The sequence below is a fragment of the Typopeltis vanoorti genome, chromosome 10 (assembly GCF_054136105.1).
Source record: "Typopeltis vanoorti isolate ZY-2024b chromosome 10, IOZ_Tvanoo_1.0, whole genome shotgun sequence".
Lineage (NCBI taxonomy): Eukaryota > Metazoa > Arthropoda > Arachnida > Uropygi > Thelyphonidae > Typopeltis > Typopeltis vanoorti.
In genome coordinates, this window is record NC_143558.1 from 9446075 (window position 1) to 9468078 (window position 22004).

At 35.9% G+C, this 22004-nt stretch overlaps 1 protein-coding gene across 2 annotated transcripts in view; it reads left to right on the plus strand.

Moving 5' to 3' along the window:
* The window catches only part of Wdr81 (WD repeat domain 81), a 369840-nt gene that overhangs the window by 17731 nt on the left and 330105 nt on the right, over positions 1-22004 (plus strand). For both annotated transcript variants that reach the window (XM_090398673.1, XM_090398674.1), the window contains exons 2-4: positions 7693-7874; positions 9143-9311; positions 19214-19346. In XM_090398673.1, the coding sequence (XP_090254799.1) occupies positions 7693-7874; positions 9143-9311; positions 19214-19346 (484 nt within the window). The remainder of the gene's footprint in view (positions 1-7692; positions 7875-9142; positions 9312-19213; positions 19347-22004) is intronic.

Genomic DNA, 22004 nt, shown 5'->3' on the forward strand with positions numbered 1-22004 from the left:
ATTCTAGTTTTATAAACAAATGTTTTAAAATTTTCTGTCTGTTCTTGTTACTTGTAGCCATTTAGGTGATAATCTTAATTTTATTTTAACAAGAAAGTGATCACTGCTTATTTCATATCCTCTGTGAACTCTAGCATCTAAAGAAAACTTTGTCTTTTCATTTAAGATAAAATAATCTAATATTGATTTCCATCCTCTTGCTGCCCAAGTATATTTATGTATGTCTTTATGTTTATAGAAAGAATTCATTATTTTTAGGTTATTATATACTATAAAGTCGATCAATTTTTTACCATTGCTGTTTAGAGTATGTTCTCCATATATTCCTATATTATTATTAATTTTCGTGTTTCTAATTCTTGGAAACACAAAAGCAGTGAAAAATAAATAAATAAAATAAAAAATAAATCAGCTAACTCCTTTTTATTCCTTTATAGGGAGTAGGCGAGGCCTTTAAACCCTATCTAGCTTTTGGAGACTGAGTGGGCAGTTCAATTTCCACCGGTAGCCAATCAGAGATAGCTGGCCCATGACTATTACTAATACAGCAATCCCTCGATTAGTGCGCCTAATGCGTTCTTTAAAACAGGCACATTAATCTAAAATGCACTAATCGAATATAATAACCTATGGTAAAATTTATAATTCATTCCTCAGATTTCTTTTTTACCCTTAATTTTTTTCTATAAAAGAATTAGTGTATGTCTCAGGGCCTAGTTAAAGGAAAACCATGAAGTTGAAAGCCAATAAAACATATTCAGAATATAAATTTATTATTCTGCTTCTTAACAAAGAATTGAGCTAACGTAGTTTGGTGGGCATTCTGTTTCTTTTTTTCATACAACAGACAGTATGGCCCTATTGCCTCTTCTACAAATTTTACTGGTTCTCTCTTCACCAGGGTCAGTTTCTAAGCATTGCTGCTTAAAAACTTCGATTGTACGAAAACTATTTTCAAATTGTTTCTGTGAAACCTCTTTGGACTTGACAGTGATTAAATTTTCTTCATATTCTTCAGGATCTTCCCGTTGTGTATCTAAATTTAGCAGGTCGGAATCACTGAACTTCTCAGAATGAGATTTAATTAACTTAGATTCATTTGAAAAGCTTCGAAAATCATTTGCACAATGTGGAAGAATGTGCTTCCAAACGGCTCGCATATTGCTAGCAGTAATTTCATTCGACTTTGCAACTTTATAACTAGGCTGAGATTTCTCTGATTTGGCTAGAAAAGTCTTGGAAGGCATTTGCTTCCAAAAAAAGGCCGGTTTCATTGACATTAAATATTTTGTTGATCACAGTAGTCTCCTTCTTACACAATTTTCTTCAAAATCTCTGGATATCTCGTTATCTGTACTTGTAGCTTATCCTGTGATTAGAACATTATGTAGGCTATTTCTCTTTTTGAAATGCTCAAATCACCCAGCACTAACGTGGAATTCTTCTTTTCCATCATTGATAGTCCTTTCTTTCCAGGTTACAAAGAGACAATGCTTTTGATTTAATAAGGCCAGTGGTTAGCAGAATCCATTTTTGGCTACAATCTTCAATCCATGTAAAAAGAAGTCTCTAATTCAATCATTGTAATACTTTGATTTCAAGTGCATGCATGATGAACTTGAAGCAGCCTTACTTTTCTCTTTGTATTCAGCAGTTGATTCGCCCATTTTTGTGTTCTTGGACTTTCCTTGTTCATTTTTCTTTATTATTTCAAGTTTTTCTTCCAATGAGATTACTTTTTGAATCATTTTCACACTTCTATTTTTTGCTCACTAATTCTTTTACTCATGATTAAAGGTTAGAAAAATAATTTAAAATAAAAAAGTAAGGAAAACAATTGCACGTGATATGATCCGCAAAATGTTATGTAAAGCAGACGACATAAATTTTGGCAGTAAATTTGAAACATAGTGTACATGGAAATAATGTAGTATGCCATTAAAAAAATAACTTTGTAAAATGTTTCAAATCGGTAACTAAATTATTTCATCCTGTTGAGTGATTTTTAAATAGTTGCCCATAAAAAATATATAGATCGAAAATTTTCGAAATCTGTAACATTTATTTTTAAGATGTATATAGGCGCACTAATCGAATTTTAGAGGTGCACTAATCGAATTTGGGTATTGAAAAAAAATGACGCACTAATTGAAAACGCATTAATCGAGGGATTGCTGTAAGTGGCAACCAGTGAAGAGATGGGCAAACAAGTGCTGACATCTCTTGGTACCTAATCCTAACAGGATATGTTACTGTTTGAAATCATATGGATTCTACAGTCAATTTTCTTGAGTTTCTGGGAGAAAAAACTAGCTTGCTCTTGCCATAGATCGACTAAATCGGGAACTTGGCTAAGATTTCGGAGGCCACATGGCAGGAAGGAAATGGATATAATTACTTGAAGCAGAATGTGATGGAGGGGGACTCAGGGTATGAGATCTTGTTATAGGATAAGAAGACCTATCCATAACTAAGGTGACTACATTGCTTCTGATTAGTAAAAGTGATCTTGTGGTTTTGACCACGGGGTATGAGATCTTGTTATAGGATGAGAAGACCTGTTCATAACTAAGGTGTCTATGTTGCTTCTGATTAGGAAAAGTGATCTTGTGGTTTTGATTATATGTCGAACTACAAAGCAGGTAGTTATGATACACTTAAGAGGCAGCTTGAAGCAGTACCATGGCATAAAAATCTGCAAGGGAAGGATGCTCACAGTGCATGGGAGGGATAATCAAGGGTTATCTGGAGGAAGCAATATCACACTCTGTATACCCAAGATGAGGATAAATCAGGTGGTAGTTAGATGGATGAGTAGTATCATTAGCATGAGCTGCAGATAAAGAAAATGTTGTGGAGGGTATATAAGGAGAAAAGTGACCAGCTAAACTCATGAACAGTAGAAGGATCAGGTAAGGAAGGCAAAATGAAATAATGAGAAGAAATTTGCTGAACAGGCAAAAGGAAATCAGGAAGCTGAAGTTTACAGAGCATATTGCTAAAGTAGCCAGAATAGCTCACAGGATTACTTAGTTATTGAAGAACACACTAACAAGCAGAGATAAGGGAGTTATCATTCCTCTTTATAAATCCTTGACGTGACCACATCTGAATTACCTGAGTCAGGTCTGGTCACTGTGGGTTTCTTGGGGATGAGGAAGTGGTGGAGAGGATCCCAAAGCAAGTGACCAAGATGGTGAGTTGTCTGTGGAATGCTTCCTGCAAGGATGGATTGAGGATTGTAAAAGTTGTTGATAGGCAAAAAAGAGGATATGTTAGAAACATTAAAGTTATTTAAAGGCTTTTATAGGATTTGATGCAGAAGAAATGTTTCACCAGTTGGCTAGAGGGGAACAGAATAAGAGCTCATCCTTGGTATTTGGGTAAGAGTGTGTTTAGCAAGGATTTGAGGACTAGATTTTTCACTTGGAGAGTGGTGAATGAATGGAATGGATTGCCTGAGTCAGTTGTGAGTGCTTTTTGTGTGTTAATGGTTTCAGGGAGACGTGTGATAGATATTATATTGATAGTTTGGGTCTTTCATAATGAGTCTTAGGACCCAGTGTGCCTGGGCAGTAATAATGATTGCATTTTGCATTAATAGCAGTTCAATGCATCAGAGAAGCAATGTCTTACAGAATTAAGGTGGATGTGTTTCTGAGCATTCCAAAAGCGTACTCAGACATTCTTGTTTATATTTATTCCATGGAAAATATCTAACCATAGCACAGTATTGCAAGCACTTCTCCAGCATAGCAATGCATTAAAACTAAAATTCTAATACTCAGCTCAGTGCAGTTAACACTTAATATATTTGGTACACATTAACACATTATTTGAGGTATTGTACATTTTAATGAATGCAAATAACTGACACTGACCTAAGTAATCCCCTCCACTGAAATGTTTGCCTACTTCAGGCTGGCACTTGTAGTTTTGACTGCATTAATTGGTCCTAATCTTTAACCCTTCTTTATTACAGGGTTTCATAATATGATAATTATACCTTTTCAAATTTAGCCCTTTTTTTTAACATAATCTTATTGGAGGCCTGAAGTGGCTTGAAAAGTTCCATGTTTGATCTATAGTGAAGAGTTTCCAGACTGTAAAAAATAAATAAGAAAAATGCTAAAAAAAATTCCTTAACCAATTTAGGTTATCCCTTTGTTTGCTAACATTGGATAACATGTGTTTTAGTAATAAGCTTCAAATCAGAATTTAATACTAAATGGAAAGTGGCTGGTAGGTATACAAGCTTTGTGGAATGAGAGAGATGTATGGAATTACAGAGCGGGGGACTATGATAAATTAAGTAAACAGATTGGTGACATGCAGTAGTTAAATCAGTTGAAGAGGAAAGAAGTCAGCAATGGCTGACTTCTTTCCTCTGGCCTTGATTGATTCTGGACCAAGGCCTTCTGGGCCTTGGTCCAGAATCAATTATTTATGACAGTGTCAGATTGCATTCCTAAGGTTTGGAGGATAAATAAAGTAAGAGTAAAATGGATGAATTGTGAAATTATGCAGCTTGAGCTTCTGAGAAAGAGTGCATTATGGAGGGGGATATGAAGAACATGGTACCCTTCAGCAGCATGAGGACTGAGGTGCAGGTTAGGAAGGTGACAAGTGTAGTAAGAAAGAGAAATTAGCATATTAAAAGAGATTGGCTTAAGCAGTAAAATAGAAGCGTTTTAGAGTATTCTACAGTTATGTTGCTAGTAGAAGGAAGGATAAATATGGAAGACTGATTTTAGTTGCTGGAGATGGAACATCAGTCACATCTGCTGAAGAGATCGTGTAAATGTTAAATGAGTATTTCATTAGTGTATTTCATGTAGGGAGATTAAGAATGGTGTTGACTAGCAATAGGAAGGAGGAGAGGAGATGAGTTCAAGAATGGAAAATATATAGAATGTTAAGGCTGTTGGACTGGATGGGATATCACCCAGTATACTATGGGAATGTGTAATAGAGCTGGCAGTGCCTGTGACTTAGTTGTTCAACAGAAACAATCCTAGAAGAGTGGTAAGAAGGGGAAAATAGTACCACTGCATAAGGGAGAATCCAAGTTAGTAGTATCAAATTATAGGCCAGTATATATATCAAGTATAGTGGTGACGGTGTTAAGAGGTAGAATACAAACTTGGACCGATGAGAATGGAAATCATTCAAGATAGCAGCATGGGTTTGTTAAGGGGATGTCATGTTTTAGTAATTTGGTTACATTTTGTAATAGGGTGACTAATGTGTTGGACAGAGGAGGTGCTTATACAATGACTTATCTAGATTTTACTAAAGTATTTGATTAAGTGCTTCATAATAAACTATTGTTGAACTTGAGCAGGATGGGGATGGATAGTCATTTGGTAGCTTGGATGGTTGAGTAATAGAAATCAGCAAGTTGTGTATAGAGGTGCAGTTCCAAAAAAGGAAGGTGACTAATAGAGTACCACAGAGTTTTCTTCTGGGACCACTGTTGTTTAACCTATATATCAACCATATAGTTCACGGTATGAAGGGAGATATTCAGTTGTTTGTTGATGGTGCTAAATTAGGAAGAGCAATGTCAGGAAGGATTTGAGAAGAATGGGGATGTCATTCCAATGTTAAGTGTAAAGATATGGAGTTTGGTCACGGAAGATGGAATGAGTTTACCATATTGGAGGAACTTGCTTCAGGATGTAGAGGAAGAAAGGGTTCATGGTATCTTGGCAGATAGGGAACTGGAGTTCAGGGGACACATTGCAAAAGTTGCAAGGATTACCCAGAAGCTGTTATAATGTGGAGAATTCTGACATGTACAGATAAGGAATTGATAGTTTCCACTATATAAGGTATTAATTAGGCCTCATTTATATTTCTGTGCACAGATCTAGTCACTTGGCTATGTTGGTGATAAAGAAACATTGGAGAGAGATTGAGAGAGAAGAAAATAACTGTCTTAGGATCCTAGAATATTGAGTATGAGGACAAATTAAGAGAATTTGGTCTTCAGAGCTTTACAGATAAGAGAGGTGATATGATTGAGATGCATAAGTTGGCGAGAGGAGCCTGTCAAATAAGAGAATTATTGCATAGGATAATGGTGAATCAAGAACAAGAGGTCATCTCTGAAAACTCTGCGAAGGTCATGTGAGTAAGGAACTGAAAGGGAGATTTTTTGCCTGTCAGTTGTTAGAGTGGAATACATTGCCAGAGTGGGTGGTGAGCGCAACATTGAATGTAGTCAAGGCAAGGTAGTATGATAGTAATTGTGATCTGTGAGTGTTCAACCTCCTGCAATAAGTTTTCAGACTCCATGAAGGATTTGTATTAATACTGAAATAACTTCTTCACTCTAAGAATTATTAAATTGTATAAATTTTCCATAAAATCAGTAGTAGTTTTGCTTGATCCAGAATTTAATTATGAGAGCATGAGGATGGAGGAATGTCTGAGGATATGCTCCTATCTCAGTATGTTTTTATGTCTAGAAAAATTCTCAAGAAAAATATTTGGGAGCAATATTATCTGCACAGTACTTTTCTGATTCAGTATGAGAAACATTTTAAACCTCATAATTTGCATTGTCATAGATAAAGAGTAATATGATTTCAGGAACTGAGGGATTGCCTGACAGCTTTATTAATATTATTGATTTTTGCACTAGGGAAACAAGAATCATTAAATATTTTTCTCCTTCTCTCACATAGTCACATTCCTATTTCATACCCTACATTTCTTGTTTCTTTCTATTCTCATCTCTATCATTCACCTGGCAACCTGGCATTTGTGCAGTTGTTTGATCTAATAGTTTGTCTTTTGAATGACTTCATGTGAGTGTGTTATCCTCCCCCCCCAAAAAAAGGTCCCTATCATTCTTCTGATCTTTCGCTACTGTACACTCAACATTGCCAGCACTAACATTCTCCTGATTTTTGTTAATATTCTCTACTACACATGTTTAATCTCTCTGCACAACTAGCATTCATTCTCAAAACACTTTCTGCATATTTGCTCACCAGTTTTCTTTATATATTTTTCACCCTTCACAACAAATGCATCTAACAAGATCTGTTATATTAAACTCTCCTGACAAAGATGTCCTGACCACCATTATTCTGCTATGCATTGACACCATACTGACACTATCTACTTTAATGCAAAATAAAGAACTGTTTCTTAAAATTCTAAACAACTCAGTCTATCGCACTTATAAGCAAAAAAAAAAAAAAAAAAACTACAATAAATTAACCTAATATTAATAGTATAGTCCATGCCATTAGGTTATTAGATAACCTTATGTTATTAGATAACCTTATTAAATAACCCTTGCTGTTCTTCAGCAATGCCAATTGTGAATCTATATTTTGTCTTGAATAGCTGCTATTTTTGTTATGTAAAATGTTTTTTATTGTTTTCTTTATAGTTAATCTAGTTATTGCTCTGTTGTGTGATTTGCATTGCTTTACCCCAGGTTATTGGGGATTCAGTTGTCATAACGATATAAAGTGAGATGGAATATAAGCTATTCAAATTATCATTTCACCAGAATACATTGCTATTTATTTCCTTAATCATTGGGGAGGAATTCTCCTCATATATGAGAGATGTAAATGTTTTTGGGATGAAGGTTATGTGGATTGTGTTTTTTGCTCCATGCCACAACAGTAATTATCTAGTTTAAATTTCTTTTTCGTTTTTCATTATTAGGTTCATAGAAAGTGGCTTTATCAATTAAAAACTGAAGGTTATGCACCTCCTTTTATTACATCTGATACTGGTAGTGATTCTGAATGTGAACTCCTAGTTCATCAATCTGAGGCAACTATTTTACCTCCATGGCAACTTATTACCATACTCTCTGTACCAAAACATAATGGTAAAGTTCACAGGTAAGCTTTTATGATATTAAAATAACTGAAATCAGATATCAAGATTGATTTTGGCAATAATACATGTACTTGCTTATCAACAATGAGTCATGGCTTGGTGAATGACGGTACATGTCTGTATAGCCAAAAGGTCTTTCTGCTCAATTACTGATTTCTGTCAGTAACTGACAGAAAGCAGTAACTTTGTAATCAGTAACATCTCCCACCTAAAGACAATCAGTGATTGTTTTTAGGTGGGAGGTGAATTTCATTGCCCAGTGTGAGACCACTGCCTTGCTTATTGGAGGTCTGAAGTGGCTTGAAAAAGTTTCATGTTTGGTCTTACCCAGACTATGTAAAAATGTTATTTAAAAAAATGCAAAAATTATATACAATTTGATTAAAAAAAAATTGAAAAAAATCTTTCACCCACCCATGATACAAAATGTATTATAGTTTTACAAATAATTTTTTGTGAGAGCAACATTAGGAAAAAAACAAAAAAAACTAAGGGATACTCCTTGGTGTTTGACTTTCTTCACAGCCTCTCCTGTAATTCTATATCACAAATTAGAGAAGCAAGGTACCAATTACATGGGAAAAAGAGAGAATCATATATAATTTACTTTATACATAAGCTTCGTGATTCCATTTAAATGCACTATATTCTAAATGGAAATGAGTAAACATAGGTTATCATTTATACTATGAAATCCTTATATGATTAACATTGATAATTATATAACAAAATAGTCAAATAAAATCCTCAATTATGTTACTTGCTCTCAATTATATGAGAACTTAATTAGTTCTCTTTTATTTGATTTTCATGTTTCAGATGATTTGCCCATGGGAAATGTTCTATGAAACTAAGATTTCACAAGAATGTGCAGCATCCTTTTTTTTTTAAGCACAATTTGAAAAAGCTTCATTTATAAAAATAGCAGAATGTTGATTTCACATGGGAATGTTTCTTTGAGTCTGTTTTACATAACAAGTTGAAGATGAACTTAGGGTTAAAACTTGAATATCTGTCTCATAAGTAACATTCTCTTTTAATATAGGAATCGCATTACTCAGTTATTGAGCAATGTCGATCCTGAATTCAGTGATATTTTGAAAACTGTTTAGGGTAGATTCAACTAGGTCACTGGCTGTATGCTTCCTAAAGTCTAATGTATAAATATGAATTATATTGTGAATATTTTATATTATACTGAAGTGCATTTAGAAAGTTTTGTTTGCTTGTGTATGTTTACTTTATATGTTAACATCGTGCATTTTATCAGGTTAACAAAGATTCATTCAACCATGAATCCCAGAAATTCATCTGACCTTACGTATTCTCAGTTAATCCATTATGTTTCTGAAACTAATTACCACAACTTATGGAAGGCAGCATGGAAAAAACACCATAAAAATGAAGGGGAGAGAAGTGGAAAACATTCATATTTACAAGTGAGTTGATATGCATTAGTTTTTTTTTTTTTTTTTTGAGTGGGAGTGGGGGGGATAATGTGTCTCTAAAAGTAGTAAAATTGCTACTTAATTGTTTACTTAATAGCAAAGAAAAAAACGAGAATCTATTTCAGTATATTGAGCAAAATATTTGTTGAAAGTTTATTTTTCACTTGGTTAGAGTATAATAAAATTAGTTTAATCCTTTATCCAAGTGTGAGCAAACAAAGTTTGCACCTGAAAGTATCTTCAGGACTGGGTTAAGGTGGTACAACACCAGGGGCAACTCGTTGCAAAGGTGGAGCAAGCTACCAACACTTCTATCTCAGTATCTCCTATAATGCAAAACACATCTCCTTGCGGATATTTCTAATGTTATGCATTAAGGGAAGGGCCACTACCCAGACTAGTTTTGACCTTTATTGAGGTCTCTTCAGTGGGAGCCAGGCCCAAGTAGAGATACCAGGCAGAAGCATAGGAGATAGGAATGTTGGTAGCTTGCTCCACCTTTGCAACGAGTTGCCCTGGTGTGTACCACCTTAACCCAGTCCTGAAGATACTTTCAGGCGCAAACTTTGCTTGCTCACACTTGGATAAAGGATTAAACTAATTTTATTATAGAGCAAAATATTTCTTTTGATATTGCAGCAAATTCTTGTTATTTCTAGCTATGTCTTTTGCAATTTGGATGATTAGCATTGATAATTATTTAACAAAATAGTCAGTAAATATATTTTTTTGATTATTGATTAATTGGAAGTAAATTAATCATGAAAAGTTTCTTATCTATCTTATTTCTCCCACATCTTCACATGTGGATTACAGGTGCACTGTTCATGGGCATACCCATTACATAATTAACTAAGGAGCCATTCTAGTCTGTTTTGAGGATGCAGCAATAAAGCAATTCTGCAAGGCTGTCATATATATGCGACTAACTCTGATGGTAATGCATGAAGAAGTCCTTGAATCAGCTAGCATATAATTCTGCTGCCATTTGCTCTGTTGGATTGTGCCTGACAGCCTCAGGATACATACAAGAATAATGTTGTCAAAGCAGGCAAGGACACGAGACCTAGCACTTCCTGTGTGATAGTCGTGTTTATAAGTCTTCTTTCCCTCCTCCCATTACATTCCCTAGTCTAAGTTTTTGACATTACCAACCATAAGACACTTGAAAAAAAAAAAAAATTGTTCTGCATGTCCAGAAAAAAAAAATCTATAAAAATAATAAAATCAAGACATACCAAAATATAGCAAAAAGAAAACTATACAAAACATGCTCAAAAAAATCAAAATCCCATGCAAAAAAACAAAAAAAACAAAAAACTTTCACATGTATTGCCATCAGTATTCATAGCTGAAACGTAATGCTGTACACCACCACCACCAGCAGACACGAATCAAAACTTGGTTGTTATTTCTCATGAAACCTCAACTGGCATCTTCAACATCAGTTCATCTCATCTGCCCATCTCTAAGAGGTGGTTGTGCATGTGCATTTGTTAGCTTTGACACATGGAATGTCAGAGCTAACAAATGTATCAAAACCATCTTCATCCTCTTTATTTATGAAGGCTGATTTTCTATAATGTAATTACTTAAACATTTAGATCATCTTTCTTGTAGACTTTGTGTGCATAATTTGTTCCGGCCTGGCTGGCCGAGTGGCTAGCATATCTGCTCTCCAGCCAAAAGGCTGTGGGTTTGAATCCTGCCGTGGGCATGGATGTTTGTGATTGTCTGTGGAAAAACTAGTGGTGGTCGGCGGTAGATGGCGTTGGTGGATTGAGTGGTGGAGACAGAGCTGTAGAGTAGGTGCCCTCCCTCGATGAGTCTTTGGACTCTCTGGAGGTGTCAAATAATAATTATAATTCAACTGTGACTTCCCTTCTCTAACTTCAAACCAAGTTGGATGAGATACCAGATCTACTAACCATAATACTGAATAACTAAGAATAATTGTTTTTCCCAACACTGTGGACTTTTTCTTAACATGTTCTCCCTCCAAATATACTGTGGATGTCAGCTCTCCTTTTAGTAGATTCAAAATAACCTTATCCGTATTTACTTTTTCTACAGATACTTTCACCCAGCTAATCTCAATCTGTCATCCTTTGGCACAACAACAACAATACCAGTTAGGAGGATCTCAATTTCTACACCTCTTTTCAATGGTCTGATTGTTTTTATTTTACTGATGCAAACACCTGCTCCAGTTGAATAACTGAAATAATATTCCAGAAATAGTCTGGAATGAGAGCCTTCATCCCCCTATTCCACACACACACAGCCTCCAACTACTATTTAATCCTTGGTTTGTCAACAGGTGTATTAGCATTCCAAGATAAAAATTCATATCTCAAATGGCTTAATTCCAAAATATTAGTTTCTCACTGAGCTATACTTCAATATATGTTAAAATCTGATTTTGATCTGATTTTAGAAAAGGTTGTTATTGTGCCATCCAGTCATTTCCGACTCTTAGCAATCTTTTGTGAACAAAGGCTCTCCATCTCACTTGGTCTCTTGTCTTTTCTTTCAGCAGTTGTAAGTTTAAGTTGGTAAGTTCTTTTATGTTTTCCATCCAACTCTTTTTCAGTGTTCCTCTCTTTATGCCTTCAATCTTCTCCAACATAACTCTCTTTTCCAATAACTCATCTTCTCATCAAAGGACAAATGCAGTAAACTTGCCTCCTGCCCAAACACCATGTGAGCTTTCTAGTCCCTTTATTGAGCACAGCATCCTTCATATGTTTTCATTTCTCTCAGATCCAGATGGCATCATAGTAACATTATCCAACAATAAAGCTGAGTGCTTGGCAGTGGTCTTCTCTTTCACTCTTATACATATATACAAGGGACATCCAGAAAGTAAGTTCCATTTTTAAATATTTTCACTGCAGTGGCGCGATCGCAATGGTGCACATGCGTGTTGAGTTTGATTTCCTTAGCAAGGTGTTGGTGCCATTTTCAGACATTCTTGCAGTGCGTACGCTTCTTGGTGTGTGTTTATAATGCTTAAGAAAATCGAATCGCCCACTTCATGTGAAATTAGATCAGTTATCAGAGGAACGTTAAAGCAGCTGAAATTCATTGGCAAATTGAAGAACACTCAATGAGTGATTCAATGGTACGAAGATGGGTTGGGTAAAACTTTTTAGTGAAGGAAGGACAAATGTGCATGATGATGAACGGACCGGGCAACCATCTTTAGTGACTGACGATTTGGTGCGTTCAGTTGAAGAGAAGATTCGACGGAATAGGGGATTCACTGTGACATCGCTCTCGCTGCAATTTCTAGAAGTTTCATGTTCATATCTTTGAAATTGTGTCAGAGAAACTGAATTGTCGGAAATTGTGTGCACTCTGGGTGCTGAAGTTGCTTGCAGAACAACACAAAATGAATTGGCTGGGCAATGCATTGGAATTCTTGACATGCTACCATGAGGATGGCGATGCTTTCCTGAGCAGACTTGTCACCAGGGACGAGACGGGTGTCGCACGCAACCCCTGAATCCAAACAACAGTCCATGGAGTGGAGGCACACCTCATCACCCGTCAAGATGAAATTGAAAACAACGGTTTCCACTCAGAAAATCATGTGCACTGTGTTTTGGGACAGACAAGGAATTTTGCTGGTAAACTTCTTGGGTCAAGGACCCCACAGTCAACGCGAGTATGTACTGCTAAACCCATAAGAAACTGCGTTGTGCGATCCAGAATAAATGATGTGGCATGCTAACCAGGGGCGTTGTTTTTATTCATCATAATACCTGCCCACATGTGGCTGGTGTAACTTCTTGCCGCCTTCGGCTGGGAACAATTCCATCATCCTCCATATAGTCCTGACCTCACGCCAACCGACTTTCACCTCTTCAAACATTTGAAATCTTTCCTAGGTGGCCGGAGGTTTCAAGACAATGACAAGGTCAAAGAAGCAGTCAATACATGGTTTGCGTCACAGGACGAAACCTTCTACGATGAAGGTATACAACTCTTGGTGCCCCGTTATGATAAGTGCCTGAACAATGGCAGAAATTATGTAGAAAAGTAGTGAAAGATGTCTACTTTAATTTCCAATAAGGTTTTTTTTTTGTAAGTATATTTTTGTTTCCCTGACAGCCCATTGGAACTTACTTTCTGGATGTCCCTCGCACATGACCAGGGAAAATAGGAAAATCACTTCTCACTACACAATGAACACCTGCTGCATGCCTCCTGATCTCTTTCCAGAAAGGAATTGGAAGAATCTTGAATAATCTAGATACCAATGCCTCTTGGTCCAGATGTACCCTCCCCCTCCACCCAACCAATAATGCTCAACATTCTGCATTCCAAAATTTAATCTCTATCTTATGTTACAAGTACAAGATGTCACACTTGTCAAGCATTTATCTAACAGCATGGAAGCAGACTTTTTATCCCCTTCTATCCCCATGATCCTAGTATGAATTTCTCCCTCTTATTTCATTGCAGATTTCTAGCCAGTCTTATTCACCTTTAGAGACATTAGCCATGGAAAAGTTTCGAGCAACTCCTGTTGTTGCTTTTGACATTTCCTGGAATATTTCATGAGATCTAGCAGAGAGGTCTTCTTACCAAGTTACTATTTTATGGTGACGAATCTAATGGTTCTATGGCTCAGTTTATTTCACTACATCTAGCAGTTATGTAAAATGGAGTCCTTTGAAAAGGTGACCATTGAAAGTTACTATATAAAGCCCAAACTTTCATTTGCTGCCTCATCTGCCTAGGAACTACCGAAAAGTCAATGATTTCGTTTCTTTTGTGAAAGGTTAAACCCGAAGATATCTTTCATTAAAAATCGAAGAAAATAGCTCATTTCCAACCCTGAATGTATTTCAGATAGCAAAGTCTGACCATTACTCTTCCGAGAGACAAGGTATCATAAAATTATTATTTATATGGGTACTCCATGGAGTCAAGACTCATTGCAGAAGACCCATCTGCCTAGGAACTACAGAAAAGTCAATGATTTCATTTCTTATGTGAAAGGTATATATCATTCCCGAAGATATATCATTCATTAAAAATCAAAGAAAATAGCTCATTTTCAACCCTGAATGTATTTCAGATAGCAAAGTCTGACCATCACTCTGCTGAGAGACAAGGTATCATAAAATTATTATTTATATGGGTACTCATTGTAGAAGACCCACTATCCATTAACACAATGCCTACCATACATCCTTAAACTTGTTCACTGTTAGGGCTCTCACAACCATCTCTCCATTCTACTCTTTTACCACTCTCCAAGTAAAGAACCTAATCCACACATCCTTACTAACCACACTCTTAGACAACTTCCAAGTGGTGATCCCTTGTTTTCTCCATTACTCTCCATCTCTGCTGCCAGTCAGCTAAACTCTGCACTTTCAATCTATCCTCATAGAGAACATTCCTCAGATCTGTTACTAGCTTGATCACTTGACTCTGAATCCTCTCCATCTCCTGATCCCCAAGAAATGCTATAAAGAGATTCCTTATAAAGAGGAGTAACTTCCTTATCTCTATTTATCAGTGTGTTCTTCAACATCTAAGTAATTCTATGAGCTGTTTTGCCTTGCAATATGTCCTCTAAATTTCAAATCACTGTCTACCATCACTTCCAAATCCCTATCCTTACTAGTTTCCCATAAACTAGTATCAATATGATCAAAGTATGTAGTTTTTTTTTTTATCCCAAAGTGCATTACTTTGCAATTTTACAATATAAAATTGATAACCATTGTCCTTTGCCCACACTGCCAATTTATTTAAATCATCCTGGAAGATATCTACATCATCTTTTTATCAACTATTGCTCTCCCTAATTTTGTATCATTGGCAAACAACTGAATATCCCTCCCCACCACCACCACCACCACCACATTTTCAAATTAAAGTGTAGTGGTCCTAGTACAGAGCAGTAGGATTCTAATGGAGCAGTACTCCATTAGAATCTGATTGATTCTACTCCACCATACACCACCCTCCGATGTCTATCATTCACCCCCATCCATGGCACCAGCCTCATATCCACTTCCATTTGCTTCAACTTTTGTAATAGTTTTCTATGTGATATTCTGTCAAATGCCTTTTGCATAGTCCAGTGGTGTTGCGCTGTAGCCATTTCCTTTATCCAATTCTGCTGTCACCTTATTATAAAATATGAATGAATTACTGAGTCAGGACCTACCTTTTACAAAACCATGCTGCTCCTATAGAATATCATATTCCTCTCCACCCATTGCTGAATTTTACTTTTAACCTACTTTTCCAATACTTACATTCCTTTAATATATGGAATGGGGACTAAACTCACCATCTCGGACTGGGATGAAGATAATTTTTATTAACAAAGATTCGAGTTTAAAAGACTAAAGTTTTACACAGAAGGTGATTTAAAAAAAAAAAAAGACTATAAAGAAAACTGAAGTCCACCACTCCAGGAGATAATTGTTGGTGTGTAATTTGCTACTTCTGTCTTGGAGCCACCTTTATCTTATCCTCTTTCCATTCCCTTTTGAGCCTTGCCAAAGCTGAAACTTAAATTGAAAAATTTTATCAGTCATTGCCAGTTGACTTTCACATTCTCGTAACACGAACTGACATGCCATTCAGGCATGCTGCTATGTTCACATTGATATTTTTCAATATACTGAGTATCACCAGCTCATCTACCCCAATTTTCACATCAGTCTGTCACATCAGCAACTGTAAAGTTATCTTTCCATAATCATTCTTTCTCATACTTGCTATATAGCGAAAAAAACTCATTTGGATTTATTTTGGCCTGCTCAGCTAATTTTCTCTCAAAATTTGGTTTAGCCTTCCTTACCATACTAGTTACCCTTCTTGCTTATGCTTTATATTTCTCATGAACATGCTGATTGCCTTGCATGTTCTTGTTGTTTTATATTCCTTCCACAATGCTTTTTTGCATCTTCTACTTTATATTGCTACTAATCCACATAATCTCTACTTTATTCTCCTGACCCTGAATATGGTCAGGAGAATAAAGTAGAATAAATAAAAAATTGGTCTTTATTCTGAATATATACTTTATTCTCCTGACTCTGATACTGCCTTGCTCAAACAATTCTTGACTGCTTCTATGCACTGATATTCATTCCATGTAGCATCTTATGACGTGGCACTACTCCAAGTTGCCTCCTCTAAAGACAATGTGTATACTATATATCAAGTGACAATAAGAAAAAAATCAAGAAAGCCTGAGAGAGAGATCCTTGCAAAAAAAAAAAAATAAAATAAATAAATACTAGTCTTTAAAGCAATAATAGCATTAAAAAAAAAAATCCAGAGATTTTTGCCAATAGCCAAAAGATGCTGTTGTCTACTATAGATCAAAGTGATCACTGATACGATAGCTATGATGTTGAAACAATACATCTTAAAGTAGTATTCTTATCCAGGAAGAAAAAAAATTCTCAACAATAAGAACACCTAACCAGCCTCTTCCACCAGTCAGATTTATATAAACTTTTGTATTCATGTTACATATATTATGTTGGACAGATGGGACAAATGTTAAAATGCTATGCTCAATATTATGAAGAAAGCCAAATATATTAAGCAGTTTGGAACATTAGCAAATTTATGACTTTAGGAGAGACTTCATTAGTTTCATTTGTTAATGGACAATTAGAAAGATTTAACAACTCATTTATCAGTAAGTAGTTTAGCTGAACGTTGTGGACATTACTGAAAATTCAGCTAAAGAATTTTAATCATGGAGTACAGAGCAAGTAAGGAAGGTGAATTGCTCGGTAAAGGTAGCAAAAGTGCAGTATAAGCAGCAGTTAGCAAATGAAGCCAAAAGAAATCATAGGGAGTTTTTTCGATATACAGCCACTAGAAGGAAGCATGATTTTGGGAGGATGATTTTGTCACTGATAATGGTAGAATGATAACCACCGAGGTGGATATAGTAGAGATGTTAAATGAGCAGTTCATTAAGGTAGTCCATCTTTGTGAATGTAATGCAGAACTTCAGATTAGTGGGAATGGGGAAAGCACCACTGACAGTGATGGTGAGGAGGTATATGAGGAATTGAGTGAACTTTATGCTGTCAATAAGGCTATATGACTTGATGATATATCACCACATGTCTTGAGGGAATGTTCCAGATAAGTTAACATTTTTAACCCATCTTTTTTAACATGGGTCTTTCTTAGATTGGCCAAAGTTCCAAAGGAATGGAAAGGGCAAAATTGTTCTATTTCATAAAGAGGTAATAAGACTAAGACTAATGCTTTGAATTATGGTATATTCTACTTGTCTGGAGTTGTGGTCAAGGTGTTAGAGAGACTAGTGAAGACCAGGATTCAGAATTGGGTTGTCAGCAGCAGCAAAATTCTCTCTGATCGAGAGCATGGGTTTGCTAAAGAAGATCATGTTTTAGCAATCTGCTTACTTATTATAACAACTATATGACAAATGCATTGGACAAGAGGGTTTGCATACAGAGTAGCAAAATTTAAATTTTGCAAAGACCTTCAATAGATAGCCACACGACAAATTGATAATTAAATTGGAACAGATGGAATTGGATAGTAAATTTGTGGTGTGTTGGATTGGAGATTGACTGTAATAGGTATCAGCAGGTTGTGCATGGGAGAGTGATTTCCCAGAAGATAGTCACTAGTGGTGTGCTCAAGGGGGATCTGTTTTATTATTATTATTGGGACCATTATTGTTTAATTTGTATGTAAATGGCATTGGGAAGGGTTTGAATGGTGATATACAGTTTGGAAGAGCTATGAGGTGTAGAACAGATCTTGTCTTGCAAGAGGACTTAAATAGTCTGGATAAATAGGTGAGTGTTTGGGGAATGTCAGTTCAGTGTAGCAAAGAGTAAGGTTTTAAAAGATGGAATGCAAAGTATAAAATTGGTGGGGAGGATATCTTAGAGGAGGCAGAGGATATAAGGGATCTGGGGGTAGTGATGGATAGGGACCTGAAATTTTGGGGACAGAATAATGGATTAAGACAATTGTGCAGAGAACACTGACATGTAGAAGTAAGGACTTAATGATTAACATAATGATTCCATTCTACAAGGCTTTGATCAGACTGCATATGGATTACTGTGCACAGATTTGATTGCTTGGTTTTCAAAAGGAAGATGAGTTGTTGCAGAGGATTCAGAGATGATTGACTTGGTCTCTTTTGGGCTTCTGGAATGTGGAGTATGAGGACAGATTGAGAGAATGCAAATTGCAGAGCCCTAGTGGATAGGAGGAGGAGAGGAGACATTATCAAGACAGTGGCATTTAATATGGAAGAGATTTTTCATGGTGGCTGGAGACGGATAGAACAAGAAGCCATCCCTGGAAGGTGTGAGCAAGACAGCGAGGAGCAGTTTTTTTGATGGAGAGCAGTGGGAGATCAGAATGCATTCCCTGAAAGTGTTGCAAGTGCAGAGAAAGTGGATGCATTTAAGTCAAGTTATGATGAACTGTGTGTGATAATGGTACCTTCTGCAATGAGTCTCTTGACTCTATGCAGATCTGATGATAATAAATCAAGGTCACTCTTTTATTTTTTAAGCATCAATGCTTAAATTTTTTGATATACCGGTAATAAGGCATACATCAGTGGTTAGAATGTTGTGGAGAGATCAACTTCTAGTTCTGTGACTGCCATAATGTTGTGCTATTTCAATTTTTTTTAAAGGTAATTAAAGTAATTTAGGAGGGGAGGGAAGGATTTAGAAAGTTAAGAGATTAATTGAGAGAATGTAATCTGCATTACACATATCCTCAGTATATATTTTTATTGTTGAAATTGCAAAACAGTATATGTTATAGATTTGTCATTGCTGAGGAAGGGCTAGGTTGCTATCATTTATTGTATTTGTATTATATTGATTTAGGATTACAATGATGCTGTAAGAGAAATGGTTAATCGCTTGTATAAGTGTCCAATTATACAGCACAGTCAATCAAATGTTCGTCCATCTCAACAAGCAGAAGCCTTTATAAGCACTCAAAGTTCAGGAAGTCCACGTAAGAAAAAAAATTTCTTTTTTGTATGTTTTTAGGTACTTGTAATTTTGCGAAAAATCATATCTGTCTCAGCAAGATTTTTATGATTTCTTTCTTTCACTAGTAGTTGACTGTTGTGATTTATAGTAAGATTAAAATTCCTAAATGGTTATATTTTTTATAAAGAGGAATAGAAAATAAATAAAATTTCACTTAAGAATTTAGTATATTTTTGTCATATAGTTTCCATGTTATACAGGGTGTCTACACTGGACCTCCCTAGTTTCAGCGTGTTACTACTACATAAGTGTATGGACCATGGTGTTGAAATTGTACAAATGAGAAACAACACTCACAAAGATTTTGTTAAAAGAAAAAAAAAAAAAAAAAATCTGAATGAAACTTAGTCCCTGGAATGTTTGAACAAACCAAATCTTACATATTTGCACATTTTCATTTTTTTACCATTCTTTGAAACTAGGGAGGTCCAATGTGGATACCCTGTATTATGCTGTAATTCACTTTGTTTTGTTCTAACAAACAAATCATTGTGCAAACTTGTTAGCATTTATTTAAAATAGACAATTATTTTTAACATACATGCATACATACATCACAAGTGTACATAATATATTTCATTTGGGAATCAGATTAACTGGGATATCCAGAATTTCAGATTCTCACTATTTGGTTATTAAAAAAAAAAAAAAAAAAATCCCAAGTCTGTAAAAAGACCGCTGGGTGTTTAAAAGTTCAACAGAATTCACTCATAATCAGAACTGATTTGTACTCAATAAAATTCAGAAGAGTTAAGCAGTATACTTATAAACATTTTACAAACTTCAAAGGCATTCACATGCAATCAACTTTAAGCTCAAATCAGAGGAAATGATGAAGAGAATAGTCTCTTCTCACTTGGAGCACACTTGCCTTTACATTTAGCTTTCTACTTATAGGTAGATGTAATTCCAGTTATCTGTCCAAAGATTTTATATATAGGCGATCATTCAACAATGTAGAGCAACAGCAAAGTTCACTCTTAATTCAAGAACAACAGAGCACATTCTAATACTTCAAGGCAATTGTATTAGCTAGACTATTTTATAATCTCATAATTATCATGAATTCCTGATATGTACCATAAAGGGATATGTCAGCTACTATGATAATACTACCTGATTAGGTTTGCATTATTACTAAACTTCTGTCAACAGTTTCCCTTCAGATTAGTCTCTTATTTGTCAGAATTCCAGTATTGTCTTATATTTTGGTATTCTAAGGTTCTTCAAACTGCATCAGACCACATAGTTCTTTTGCCATCTCCTTCATGTTTTTCCTCATTATCATGTCATTAAACAACTGTTTTGCCAACCTTTACTGTCTCATTTTGTTTGTGATCATATCACCTAAGGTTAATTTTGTTTACATATTCCTGAATGCTAATATTCAGAATTCACTCGTGTGCAAGAGATGAAGTGAAAAATCAGGAGAGTGGTATTGAAGAGACTGACATGCTTGTCAGTGAAAACAGTAGTAGCGTGAGAGATGAAGAGAGAACTGGAATGCAAACAGGAACTTGGAAACTGGGGGAGCCAAGGTGGACAGGGAGAGTGGATGATGGGTGTAGTAGTGAATGTATGTATGGGGATGATCAGCATAGAAATGGGATAGATTGGGATGTGAGTAGGGTAGCATAGTTGAGACTCAGCAGATATACGTGGTAAGCAGTAATAAAGGTGATTGGGCCAGGACAGGTGTGGTGGGAAAATCGCAACCAACAGGTGGCTCGGGTGGGACTGGTTATAGAACTAAAAGCAAACTGGTATGTTTATTTATAGGTGCCAGGAGTATCAGAAATATGGGAGATGATAGTTTGTTCACCCCAAAATCATTGGAATAAGTGAAACATGGTTGAATGAGGATGATATCCTAACAGGAATAGAAATGGAATGGTACAGTGTTTTTTGCAAGGATAGAAAGGACAAGAAGGGAGGTGGGGGTGCTCGCTGATGGGTGCTTGTAGGGGGAATTATGTTCATGTAAGGTAGACATGAAAAAGGGAAATAGTGGCAATGGTTTTGAGGAGTGTGGTGTGAGGTGGAGGTTGCCTGGAAGAGATATTTAGTTGGATGTTATAGGCAAGGGAATGTGGAGGGTGGTGATGAAGAAATGTATAAGCAACTTCGGTTAGTGAACAAGGAAAGGGTGATTATTATGGATGATTTTAATTATAGTGCTGTAGATTGGAATGAAGAGATAGCATTTGGGAATAAGGAAAATGAATTTCTTGAGTTCTTATGAGACAACTATCTTGGGGTAGTATGTAAAGGAGGGAACACGAGGATTGCCGGTTTTAGATCTGATCGTTTCATCAGAGGATGTAATTGTGAGTGGGGTTTCACACTTTCTTCCAGTAGACAAGATTATGAAGTGATCCTATGTGATGTAGCTAGTTGTATGAAGACTTCTGTGAGGAAAGAATATATGTGGAAGTACCAGGCTGGTGATTATAACAAGCTAAGGAGATGGTTTAGAACTATAGCATTGAATGAGGAGTTGAATGGTTAGGAATGCTGCTTGGGAATTGGCAAAGATACATAATAATGGGTGATTACATAACAAATGCATAACAGCATTACTGTATGAATGTATTCTGAAGGTTAAAAGGCCAAAGATAGA